The sequence below is a fragment of the Varanus komodoensis genome, unplaced genomic scaffold (assembly GCF_004798865.1).
Source record: "Varanus komodoensis strain SLA01 unplaced genomic scaffold, ASM479886v1 scaffold39, whole genome shotgun sequence".
NCBI lineage: Eukaryota > Metazoa > Chordata > Lepidosauria > Squamata > Varanidae > Varanus > Varanus komodoensis.
The window spans coordinates 6,015,495-6,029,137 of record NW_025335922.1 but is presented as its reverse complement, the minus strand read 5'-3'; the positions used below and the strand labels follow the sequence as shown (position 1 = coordinate 6,029,137).

Genomic DNA, 13,643 nt, shown 5'->3' with positions numbered 1-13,643 from the left:
CTTAGTTTTACTTTAATGTTAACTACAGGAGGTAAACTTTAAGGCAAAGCACTTTGAATTCAAAGTGCTGCAAATGGTATCTCAGTAAGAAACAGAGCATGGAGATTCTGGTTTTATAAAGACTAGTGTCTCCTTAACAATGTAGTCTTCATAGCAGATCTTGACATTGAAGCATCTTTGAACTGTGCATACTGCATCATGGACCTAATGCGCTCCTCAGTAGATTTCATTTTGAGTTGTCTCTTCAACACTTAGGTTGGCTTTGTAAAAGTCAGTATCATACAGCCACTCTTACGTACAACAAAGGAGGTAAATCACATCATGACATACTAAGTACCTTGTGCATGCTGGAAATGACTAATCCTGTTGCCTTAAAAGCATAAATGATATCAGCTATTAGGACGAACCAGTTTAAAAGTCCCTGAAGGGTCAGGAACAAACCACTTTTCCCACAGGTCAGTATGAACACTAGGATAATCCCAAGGCTTGTATCTTCCATTCCAGTGAAGTAACTTGGCTTCTTGAAGGAAATGCTCTGAGTACCTGGTATCAGGACTCCATCCTATGTGAATTGAAAAGAAAAGTTGTTTTTACAAAGTTCTTACTAGAAAATTCTTTCATTTAGTGTGAGTATAATTCAGTCTATTGTAAGCACTTGCTAAATCTGCCTACTGAAATTTACAATGCAAAGTCCTACCTCTCTGTTGAACCTTTTCCATTGGGCCTACCTTCAGATATGCGTGCATAGGATTGCAGCCTTCAGTATTTAATTATGGGAAGGTAATATCACATGGTTTTATTCAAATTATATTACAAGGCTTGCAATTTGCTTCAACTTGCTAAGGAAGACAATTTGGCCTTACAATACTGAAACTTTGAGAAACTGCTGTACCAAATAATTTGAGTGCAAAACCATGATCCAAAGGAAGTCTGATGTGCTTTGATTCTATGGAAATGAGTTTCAGTTGTCAAAGGAACTTAAAAGTAAGCTATGCTGGAGTGGGGCTCAAATGCTTGCATTTACAATGATATGCCAAAGCAACATGAAGTAGGGCGCAAATGAGCTCAGCTGCAGTTGACGGCCCGGGTAGGAAACTTGCAATATATTTTTTTAACTTAATTTGGTTATACAGTAGAATGAAGCCTAAATATTTAGTTGGTTTTCTGTGTGTTTACTTTTTAAAAATGTTGTAACGTTGCATTTTGTATAAGAGAGGAATTATGATAATGCTGTTTCTTACACTCCGCCGGATTTCAAAGTACATAGGCAGAATAACATGAAAATCTTGACAAAAGCTTTCCAGTGGCTCCTTGAGGATATTTTGCCTCTGTTTAGCCATACAACCTCAGCATCTGAAGCTTACCTAGATGTCGAATATGCCATAAAGGATTAATCGGTGAATATTTTCCATGGAATACAAGGAGCATTGGGGAAGTGGCCACCCCACCAGCAAGAGTGCTACTGTACAGATTCTCTCTGAAAAAGAATTTTTTAAACAGTCAAGTTTTCAGAAGGGTTGCTTTTTTAAGCTAGCCCTTTCAATGACAGTGTGGAAAAACTGAGTAACAAGGTAGTATAATTCAGCTGGAATTAGAAAATAGGACAACAGCATTTGGAGTAGTTATATCATTGAAGCTTAGATTAGAAGGTGTATTTTGCATTTAATATGGACTATCTGAAAATTCATAGCCCTTTAGTTTTATCACTACCAGTTGATACATAGCAATCTCCAAGTATACCTTTTCTCCCTCCAAAATGATGCTACAAAAACAAAGGAAGCTGCTTTTGAAAGTAATATTGCCTGGATTTGCACAACAAGTTAAGCTGTATTGAAAAACTATGGTGGTTTAGCATGTTGCTGTCCTTCCTGCAGAGTGGCTTATAAACTACTGAAACTAGCCATAGCTTGTAGTGAAGTTTAACAAACCTACCGTGGCTTATTGTGTTATCGGAATCGAGATAACCAAATAAGCCATGATCAAGTAAAAAAAAATCCTTGGCAAGAGCAGCAAACAGGCTTGGTACTCCAGCCAAGAAGCTGGAAGATGGCTGTCTTTCCCAGGCAGCCCGGAAAGTCAAAGCAGCATTTAGGGACACCTGGGAAGAGCATCCCTTCTCTCTGCTCACAGTGGGGAGGGATCAATTCTAAATTTGGGGAAACCCCACACAGGGAGGCAAGCTTGCCACTTTGAATCACAAGACTTATGCCCTCCCTCCACAGGGGTTTCTGAGGAGCAGTTGGAGCTTCCTTGCACCCCCCCCCCCAAATTCCTGGAGAATATCTGATTGGTAGAAAGGACTGAGTTGTATCCGCCAAAACACTTTTTAATAGGCTCTTGGTGTGTGCGGGGGTCACCAGTGTTATCCACACTTGGACAGACTAGGGCCACATGAGCACCCCACCAGCAAAACCCCTGGAGATTCCACAGCAAATGCTACTTTCCACATACCCCCATTTTTAAAAAAGTTCAAAACTGTGTGCATACCAAATGGCAAACTTTTAGCTCAGTGCTATTTTTTTAAAGCTGGTGTGTGTTGAAAGCACACTTTTGAATAAGATTGGTGGGGGGAGATTGGGGGGAACTTCTTGTAGCCTTGGGCTGCCCTCACGTTCCAAAGTGATAACAGGCACATTAACAAAAAAAAACTAAAGCCAGCACAAAATGGCTGGTTACGCCTTAAGGGGCATTTCTGTACTCCTGTAGTGTTCCCTGGGACTTAGTTGGGGAGGAAGGGAAAAGAGGGAGGATGAAGCACCCAACTGCTACACCTGATCAGCTGGCAAGCACAGCAGGATTTTAACCACAATTATGGTTAAAATGTCCAAGGGAGTTAATAGGTTGTGTGAACCCAGCCACTTTGTACTTTTTAGATCACTTGTACTTCAGCTTCTTGAAACAAAAGTCAAGCTACTGGCTTGAAACAATAGCTTTTTGTTGTTTTTGAATCAGAGCACAATTTACCACATTAAGCAGAGTTGAGGCTTCCCAGTGCTGCAAAGAAAATGTATCATCTTCACTACCCTTGAGGATTTGTTCAGATGCTCAGTGCATTGCTTGAACATGCATAAGATATGAACTTATAGACAACAAAGAGTCTGTGTGTTAATCTGGTGTTTTAAGAAGTGGATACTTGGAAGGTACAGCAAGACACAAAAAGTAAAGGGAAGAGTGTTGTTTAAAAATCTAAATATTCTACGCATCTATTAGATACAGTAAACTGGACAACCAGTTAAGGATACCACAAATGGGATGTTTCTACATACTCTACATTTTTCTGCATCCATTTTTCTAACTGCTTCGTGATTCGTTGGTGCTTCCATTCTGTCATGTTGGCAACAATGACACCAGGATTAAAGGAGCAGGTGCTGGGACTTATGCCAAGATCTCGGATTGTTTGTTTTCGGTAGTCCAGAAACCCCATATAGGTATTCTAAGTGGGATAAAGCAAAGTGTGAGTACACTCAATTCAGATGTTCTTAAGAGCTTGTCTAATCACATTTCCTTTTCTCATGTCCAAGACCGGAATGAAAAAAGTGTGAGTATATGTGCATAACATGATACATAATCCACAAGGAAGGGACTGGGTGGCAGGAGTAAGTAATTTAGGGACTGCATGCTGCTTCAGTTACTTCTTACAAACAGTAAACAGGAACACATGCTATGCTGCCTGAAGCATCCTGATGGCCCTTCCTATTAACCATTTAACTGAGCCTAAGAATCTCTGTTACCTTTAACTGTGGGTGTGTCCCTGATTTGTAAGCCTGGAAATCATGCAACATTCCACAAAGACCATGTGGTTGCTTTTGGAGCTCTCCCTTAAGGCCTGAAGTGTCTTAATCTACTTCCCCTACACAAGTGGGGCATGAGAAAACAAAAGTATTACTTGATCTAATGCCATCACCTTCCCCAAAATTACTGTGAAGAAGTTAGGCAAAATGTGAAACTTTGAAGAATGAGGTAGAAAACTACATCAGGAATTTTTATGTTGCAAGAACTACTTACCTGCATTCCTACGCTTCTAACCATTTCATGAGTTGACGGCAGGTCACAGTCATTTGAAAAAGCTGCAGCATGGCCATGAGATAACTTTGTGTCATACAGGTCTTGGATATCACCTAAAGAAAATGCGAGTTTTTCAAAAGCGGCATTTGTCTATGCTTATTACTGTCTTTACATAGTATTCTTCTGTTGCAACATGTTACTTTATTTCAGTGTAAGATTGCTACTTTTTTTTTCAAATATTCTAGCATGCAGAGTAGAGCAAAGTAAAAATGTGCAGAATATAGATTTCTGAATCTTCAACCATTTAGGGAGAATTTTTTGGACATGCTGCTTACCTTGCACAATCACGTCATCATCAAGATATATTACTTTTTCATGTTCGTGGATAAGTAGAGGGAGATAAAATCGTACAAAGTTGAGCTGTTGAAATTTAAAATATATAGATGAATGAAGTAGAAGACTGAAATTTTTCAAGTAATAAAATGTCCGGTAGGGGGTGGGGAGGCAAAAACATAATGCATATGAGAGATCTTTTATTTGGAGATTTCCATGCTGTTTAGTTTAATTTATTACAAATGCTGGTGTTGATGGAAAACCATGAATTGACAAATCATAGATACAGGACAAATTAGAGATGGAAAGTATTCTTGTCATATTTGTATTATTTTTTGATTTCATTTCTACATTGCCCATTAGCTGAAGTACTCTGGGCAGTTCACAACAATTCATAAGGAAATACAAATATAACTAATCACTAACTGCTTTTTGGGTATTGAAAAACAAGTTAGAGCTTTATCCCACTTCAGCTTGTTTATATGTGAATATAAGTCATCAGTATGAAGTGGGTGGAAAAAGGCAAATGAAGTTTGAGGTTGCATCAACAGAAGTGTAGTTTCAAAACCAGGGGAAGTAATAATTCCTACTCCACTTCGTGCTGATCAGACCTCACCTGGAATACTGTGTCCAGTTCTAGACACCACTCTTTAGACCAACAATGGAACCAACTATCTAGGGAGGTAGTAGGGTCTCTGTCATGAGGTATTCAAGCAAAGACTGGACAGCCATCTGTCCAGGCTCTTTAAACTGGATTCCTGCACTTAGCAGAGTGTTGGACCTGATAGCCTAAGTGGCCCCTTCCAATTCTAGGCTTCCTAGAACAACAAATCAAAATTAAGCACTGAAATGTTTCTTCTGCTATGTTGCTATGCAAACCTGGCCATATGTTCCTGATAGGAGGAAATTTATACCATCTCTAGGTAAAGCTGCTCTCATGCAACCTTGAAACCAATTCCCTGCTGCAGCAGAGGGTGATGAGGTAGCCCTGGCTTCTCCTGCTCATTTACCCCTTTGCTCTACTCTGCTGTTGTTGCCCACAGCTGGCTCCTGCATGGGGAGACTTTGTTCCCACTGGCTGAACAAGATGGCAGGACATGGAATGGAATGGCTAGAGACAGCCACACCGGCTCCATCTCCTCCTGTGTCAGAGAAGTTAAGGAGCAATATTGATGCATTCATATGCAATGCAACCTGATGGTCCTACTTAAAGGTAGAATTATTTATTCCAGGTTATGAGTGAGTCTTTTGCACCAGGGAATGGGACAATGTAGTATAAATTTCTGGGTTGCAATCATTCAAGCCTACTACTACATGAGGACCAATATGTAGAGAATCTAGTCCTGGAAATCATGGTCTTATCTTTTTTTCATTTTTTTTAACAGTACTCAAGTGTTAATATATTATAGAGTTCAGCAGTCACAATACTCAAAGAAGGTTTTGGGCTGATTTCTCCTGGCTTAATTCAGTTTTGTTGTTTCCCTTTCTCTCTGGCTGCCTTTATTGGGCCATTTCAGCCAAATAACGTTCATGCATCTCCCCTAGTTTTTGAGAGGCTTATTGTAGAAATATGTATGACTTTTACCAAGAAAAATTTGGGGGGCTTTTATAAATGCAAGCTACCCTGAGACTATCTGCAATCTGGGCAGGGTAGAACTATGACTGAAATTCAAGGATTATGTTAAAAAACATCTTGAAAACATCTTTCGCTGCCCCGTGGTATGTATAAACTCACAGGCTGAAGTAATTCAGGGCGTGCTGCATCTGGTCTGATTTTCCCTTTTAGTACCATGGGATTGAATTCCACAATTTTAAACTTTATATCTTTCAGTCTGGAATTTTCAATCCACTTTCTGAAATGTAAACAGAAGCATATTAGGAAGCATATGAATGAAAACATGTAGTAGTATTTCACGTATCACTCATTCCTTCCCCTATCCCTAATCTTTACAGCTTTCCCCTGCAGGGTGCACTTTTCACCATACACTATAAAGAATAAGCAACTGAAAAAAAATACAATGAACAATTTCTGAGCCCTCCTAAATACCATGTTTTAAAAGACATTAATTGGATATCTGAGTTCAGTTTACTGATAACATCTTTCAAATGGAATGCAAATGGATCACACAGTAAAGCAGAAGTTTAATTATTCAGCCACTCAGCTTGCTCATCCTCGCACAAAGATTTGGATATTACTTTGCATTCTTTCTTCACACGCAAATGTGTGCACTGATGCAATTCTTACACTAAGAGAGATCCTGACTGTCGTGTCCCTTTGGTTCATGCAGGTGGCCAAGTAAAAAGATCAATCATTTCTGCTAACAATTTAGCCCACCCTTTCTCAACCTTGTGCCCTCCATATATTTGGAACATCAACTCTCATAAGCCCCAGTCAGTACAGACAGGAGCACCCGGTATTGCAGACCAAGAGGGCAACAATCCGGAGAATGGTGGTTAGATACCACCCCCAGCAGGACTTTCTGCCTTTCTGCATCCTCACCTCCATCCTTCCTTCCTCCCTCAATTCTGTCCCATCATGATTTAATCCTGGCAATTCTACCACCATTTCTAGGGTTTTCTGTTGCTGTATCTGTCCCCGTGGCAGTATATCTTGCAGTCCACCTATGTAGCGGTTTAGCCAGTAAATGTCACCACTCCATCAATTACTTCACCTGATATGTGGAATGCCGTTCCTCAGCCCAACTACATAGAACAATACATTTGAGTCAGTGTTGCTATAAATGCTGCTGATTGCGGCAACTGCTGCACCCATCCTGCCTGGAGCAGCACAAATCACCACAGGAATTTCTTCTTCCATTTCCTCGGGGCTCTCCAAATCAACTAAGATGAAGAGGAAGCCATTTAATACCGGGGTGTGCACAAATCACAATATACAGTTGGACTCCAGTTTGGCCCTTCAGAAAACAACCCAGTTTGACTCAGGCTGATTTGGAGGATGCCCACTTCTACTCAAAGCAGAATCAAAGTCATATTTGAGAATTTAAATGTCATGTTTCCCACTGACACTCACTGGATTTTTTTAACATTTTGATTGGCCAGATTTGGATGGAATGTGAAGCCACTGTAGTTCCTGATGAGGAAATTACACTTTTCCAAATTAAGAAAATTGGTGTGTGGGGAGTTTAGTGCTATGCAACTTTAACATCTGTTTTTTTAAATCTGCTTTTTGTTTTAAAGTTGCTGATACATTTTTAATTCCTTGGCAAAATAGGGTGCATTTGCAGGGATAGTTGCCCCCTTTGACAGGATTAAATCTGCTGTGTTTCAGATGAACAGGTATAGGCACAAGCATCCTTCAAGCTCTGGGGATTTTTTTTAAAGGACATGCTTATTCCTCTAAGTTCCCTATGAGCAATTGTTTTTCTTGTGAGTAAATGACATACAACATAGAAGTGGCCCTAATTAAGAATCCTGCAGTATTTCAGAAAAATAAGTTTAGTCACTTTTTGTGGAAAGGGAGCATTCATTTTGGAGGGAAAGTGTTCACTTTTTCTTATCCACATGCATGCTTTAAAAATGATATAAAAATGGCATACTCCATAGAGGTATCCCTAGGCAAGAAAGCTACATAAATTCAGAAGTATATACTTGTGGTAGACAGTTATAATAAAGGGGGGAAATGAACTCTCTTAAATTTTCTGCTCAGTTAGCATCAGTCACAGGAACTGCAAAAGGAGCAGGTAACAGGTGTGGAGGATGCATTGGAAGGTGCAGAAGGAGAAGTAGCAAGCACCCAGTGAGCCAGGTGCCAGACGCCACCAAATGTATCCAAACATTCCTGTTCCGGAGAGAGTGAACTAGCAAACAGCACTGAACACTGGATGTGATACATTTCTTTAACATCCCTCCCTGAAAGCACTCAGATTGGAAAGCCCTGGTAAGACATTCATTGTGATTAGAAGCTAGGCCTGCCAGTCAGAATGCTACAACCCCTCCTCTCCACATTGGTGTTCTCCTTATTTGGAGAACCTGGTGAAAAAATTTCCAGCTTTTGAAGACACACTAGCTCTGTGTTCCTTTGAATCTTCAGGAGTATTTGGATTTTGTCAGCTGTAGAGGAGTTCTATTTCAATTCAGACATCTTCTAAATCCATCCAAATCAGCCCAATTCAGTTCTGGACTTCACTGAAGCTAATGTACAACCCTAATTATTACACACAATCTATATAGTATGGTTGTATGTAGTATTTTACAAAAAGTCCCTTGTCTCTAACACAGCATTAATCACATTAAATTGCTAGGCATCCTGTAACATCCTACCTGTATCTGTCACATGTTCCACACACTGTCTTGGCTGCCATATTTCCTCATGATGCTGAATCAATGTTTCTGTGCTTGTTTATATGCCGTGGTCCTTTAGTTACACTGGGTGTGAACATCCTTATAAGGGGATATGGGGGCTGACATAATGCCAGCTACTAAAGCAGGAGTGCAGAATCTGTGACTGATGGGTCAAATCAGGCCATCCTGGTTTCCCCAGATTATCACACCCCCTTCCACTAGCTCCACCCACCAATTGTTTTCCACTTTTAACTAGAGGTGCCTACCTGGTTCATTCCTTAGGTCAGCAGATGGCAATTTGTGAACTTTATTATACAGAATGACACAGACAGTCAAAACAAGAAGGAACAGTAGGATCTGATTAACTGTAAAACAAAGGAGAACTAGCCAACAATCAATACTGAATGCACCATTAACAGCACAATTTAAAGCATTTTTATCCAGTAGTATGTCCCATTGAGTTCAGCAGGATCTGTTCCCTCATCAGTATGTTTAGCAGTTTTCCCCAGTGTGATACCTGCCAGATGTTTCAGACTGCAGCTCCCACCCCTGACCACTGGCTATGCTGGCTTGGACTGATGAGAGATGTACACCAAAACTGATGATTCCTCCTGGAAATTCCCCTGGCTCTGGCATCCATGGTCCCACACAGTCCCTATAGGCCACAGAAGATGTAGTGTGTAAGCAGGCCTTTGAAACATAATCTGGGACTTTTCACTGCCAGAAGGAAAGCCCTTTAGTGGGTTTCCAACCAGTGTTCAAGCTATTCTTTGGCCTGTGCCCCACTGATCAGCCTTCATGTTGCCTCCAGCTCGCTCAGGTTCCCTCTCAGTTTCTGTTGCTGACCCAGCATTGGGTGCCCTTTACTATTTCCTTTTGGCCAAGCTTTTCAGTGAAACTGCAGCTACTGAACAACCTCTTCTAATTTCTCCCCACACCCCTGGAGGTGACTTACTTTTTCGTAACAGAGCCATCTGGTTCTTTCATTTGGTTGCAGTCTGCAGATAAAAGGTAAAACTGAATGAGATGGGGAAATTAAATACACATTTTGTCTGTGCTTAGTGACCTCCTGCAGACCCATGTTTAACCTTTAGATTTTGCTTTCCATTTGAATGGAAAGGATCCCCAAATTATCCAACACAGATCTGAAATTAAAATGTATTTCTTCAAAGAATGCCATAAAATTCTAATATAATAATTTACTTCTACAGTCCCAGGGGCAAAGTATGAAACTGGCTTGTAGACATAGATATAGACATAGCTGAACACACGAGAGAGAGAGAGAGAGAGAGAGAGAGAGAGAGAGAGAGAGAGAGAGAGACCTTATATAAAAATATATATGCCACATTAGAATAGGCATTAAAGGGAACCAAAGGAAGGAAAATCAAATGCAAGAGTAGGACTTACAGTGCATTTGAGATTGATTTAAACAAAAATAAAGATGTAAGGCTGAAGATACCAGATTATCACTGACACGAACTGATTAACAAATTGATGTTAAGATCATATTCATGGGTATCTGAGAGGATATATCAGCATGCTCCATTCATATCATTGTTATTTATTTATTTAAAACATTTTTCAGCTGTGTGACTCCAAAGAAAACAAAGCGTGTGTTCTTTTTTATATTACTGTTGATTCCAGCATTGCATAGGGGTTAGAATATTGGACCAAGACTTGGGAAATGTGGATTCTAGTCTCCACTCAGTCATGAAGCACACTGAGAGTCTTTGGGTCAGCCACTAACTCTCGGCCTTACCTAATTCTCGGGTGCTGTAGTGAGCATAAAATGAAAGGAGGAAGACCAGGTAAGCCATGTTTAGGATCTTGCAAGAGGAAAAATGATGGGATATAAAAATAAACATAGAAACAAAGTGAGTGAGAAGGGTGCTCCTGGGCCATCTAGTCTGACACCTCACCCCCACAGCTCCAGCTGGTTCCACTCATGTAATCCCCAACATGTGGTTGTCCAATCTTTCCTTGAACACCCTCACTGATGGGGCTTCATGCCCCTCCCTTAGAAACGCATTCCATATCCAAGTAATAATAAATTAAACAAACAAACATCAAATATTTTTGGTGGCACAATTTCCCTTTACATATCAAAGAACATTTCTGTTACTATTGTAACTGTTACAATAGTAACAGTTACTATTGTACTATTGTACTATTGTACTGTTACTATTGTTGTAAGCCGCCCCGAGGCTTGGGCGAATGGGGCGGCATAAAAATGTTTTAATAAATAAATAAATAAATAAATATTTTTATTTTACTTAGAGTCATAGGGTGCAGTAAGCATGGTCATACGTTCAATAAATTACACAGCTGTTTGACTTTATTTCTAAAATTGAAAAATCACATAGGAACAAACACACGCTTTCTTGTTTTAAATTGGGTATATGCATCTGAATAATTATTTTTCCCCTGGATACCATGTGCAACATGAAAATGAACAGTTTGCAACAGACAGACACATAACCCACAGTGTTGATTCAAGGCACAGGATGTTCATTCTGAATACATATTGAGTCAGTTCATACCTCATAACAACAATGGTTTAATTAATCCATGAACTGCTGAAATCTAGAGTGAGCAAGTATATACACTGTCTGTGGCACTTCCACTTTCAATTAACAACCTAAAATTGTCCCATAGCCGTTAGCATGATATTTAAACCATTAGGTGTAAAGCACCTCACATTTAATTCAACAACAAACCATGGGATAGCTCTGGAATGTTTAGGGACTAAACTGTCTGCGTGTCTGTGTTTAGAAGGCAAGTTAGCAAACTACAAACTGGGTGACCATGACTCGTTAATTGAAATTGGAGCCCCTATCATGCTAGTTTGCTCCCTCTACATTTCAGCAATTCCTGGATTAATTCATCTACAATTCTGTGAGCATGGGTTCCGTGTCCCACATACTCTGCTGCCTTCAAGACTTTAGAAGCCCCAGGGGCAGTACTTTTGACTTAAGATGCCTTTTGTTGAGCGCACACTGAGACCTAAAGACACATATGTACTTGCAAATATATAAACACAACCTAAAGGACAAATGATCATGCCTACAAGGCACCAAGATTTCTCGTACAGCAACATGGCCATCTGTAATGCATCAAGGCTATAAGTACCTGGAGCTTGCCTGAAAAACAATCATATCTGTGTAACTTGCACCAGATTTTTAAGCCTAGAGTTCAGAGCTTGAGAGACTTATATTAAAAACACACTGCTTTTTAAAATTAATATGTGAAAACCATCAAGGCCACAAAATCTTAAGTTTTCATTTTTGGAAAATGAAGTCATTTTCCAGCTCTGCAGCCATTGACTGAAGCACTTGGAAATTCGTTACTGTATACTGACAATCTCCAGACACAATTGCAAGACCATACAGCAAAGCAAAAGACTGAAGCAGGGGAGCAGAAAAGGAAATTATGACTGAGATATTTCCTGCAGAATTAAATATTTTACCTTTCAAAGGCAGCACAACAACTGAGAATTCTTTCTCCAGAAAAATAACTGCAGGGCAGCGGCTCTTGGTAAGAAGAAGGTCCAGTGCTGTAAACATTCATGCCAGAACTGCCTTTCTCGTGGGATCACTGTTAGAATTCTGCAAGTGAGACTTTACGTTTGTAATTCCTCTAAAATACTTTCAGGGAGACAGTCTTTTAAAAATTCCTTTGTGTGTTTAGTTGGAGCTATTTTTCCTTCCTTTCTCAGTGACTATGGAACTGCACAGAATCCAGACATTGCCTTGCTGGAGCAAGAGAGCCCCATAAACTGCTTCCAGATGTGCCGAATGCTGCAGCTCCACCACTGGCAAACTTTCCTCCTCCTGCTCCACTTAATCTTGGATGGACAGAAAATTCCAGAGAGAGGGGGAAATGAAGGAAGTTCAGTAACTGCTCTGAACTCAGATTGCATTTGTGCTTAATGCTTTTTTCTGATTTTCACAAACAGGGCAATATTGGTTTATGCATATGAAAAAGAAACAATTGTAGGATAGTGGATCTTATTCTTACAAAATAATAATCTAAATATGTGCTCTTTTTGGGAAACACAAACAAATTTTGTGTGTGTTTTGGAAGCTATATCTCAAGTGTATAATGTACAAGTTATAAGATAAAATGAAATACAGGGAAAAATATTTTATCTGCTCTGCACAATAAATAGTGCTGGAGGCAAGCAAACCCTTCAAAGGACCAGGTAGGATGCAATCAAAGAACAAGCATCATTTATGAATGCCAAGAAGGTCAGAGGGAAAGAGAAGGGGAGTGATAAAGGTTCTCCCAAATGAGCCACTAAAATGACTTTCTGTATCATGAAAATGTATACATATTCTGGCAGCCCAGAGAAGGGATAACTTTGCTTGTAGTATTTTATTTATTTATTTATTTATTTATTTATTTATTTATGACATTTTTATGCCGCACCCATCGCCGAAGTCTCGGGGCGGCTTACAAAAAAAATAAATAAAGAATAGAATAACATTAAAAATTTGGAGTTTCTCGGCCATAATTTAATACCACAAATAAAACAACCGATTAACAATTAAAATATCGTTTAAATAAAAAGGTCTTGGCCTGGCCAACAAATAATGACGGCGCCAGGCGGACCTCTCTGGGGAGCACATTCCATAGGTGGGGTGCCACCGCAGAGAAGGCCCTCCTCCGGGTACTCACCTTCGTAATATCCTTCACAGAGGGCTCCCGGAGAAGGGCCTCCCGCGCCGATCTCAGAAGGCAGAAGGGCATATATGGATGCAAGCGCTCCTTTAGATAACTTGTATATGTATAGTACTGTATATGATATGTATTGTACTGACCTTACTGTATGTGCAGTGAAAGAAACCCATCCCCTTAAAAAGTTCCTCAGGCATTCTCTCTGCCCCATTTTAGGCATAAAGCAAGATGCCATTATTTCAGTGGACTTTTCGCTTAGATGACTGAGCCAAAGTATTTCAATTTCAATCCTTAAAGTTGTGCAATTCTTCTGTAGCTCTCTTTGT

The 13,643-nt window shown here is 39.9% G+C and overlaps 1 protein-coding gene across 1 annotated transcript; it reads right to left on the bottom strand.

Moving 5' to 3' along the window:
* Positions 1 to 2: 2 nt before the first annotated feature.
* On the bottom strand, positions 3 to 12,356 carry GLT8D2 (glycosyltransferase 8 domain containing 2). The gene is made up of 10 exons (XM_044441245.1): positions 12,107 to 12,356; positions 9,596 to 9,638; positions 8,907 to 9,005; positions 7,011 to 7,179; positions 6,074 to 6,191; positions 4,341 to 4,425; positions 4,006 to 4,118; positions 3,267 to 3,433; positions 1,365 to 1,477; positions 3 to 562 (listed from the first exon to the last, which is right to left on the bottom strand). Exons 2-10 carry the CDS (start codon positions 9,612 to 9,614, stop codon positions 390 to 392), a joined length of 1,056 nt encoding a protein of 351 aa, XP_044297180.1. The 5' UTR covers positions 9,615 to 9,638; positions 12,107 to 12,356; the 3' UTR covers positions 3 to 389.
* Between the last annotated feature and the right edge of the window lie 1,287 nt (positions 12,357 to 13,643).

What these genes read in the sequence shown, in the direction of transcription:
- GLT8D2 (XM_044441245.1), bottom strand. An exon ending in TGATGACGTGATTGTGCAAG is followed by an intron (nt 4,119 to 4,340) that starts GTAAGCAGCATG and finishes CATTTTCTTTAG; the next exon opens with GTGATATCCAAGACCTGTAT. An exon ending in ATGGCATATTCGACATCTAG is followed by an intron (nt 563 to 1,364) that starts GTAAGCTTCAGA and finishes CAATTCACATAG; the next exon opens with GATGGAGTCCTGATACCAGG.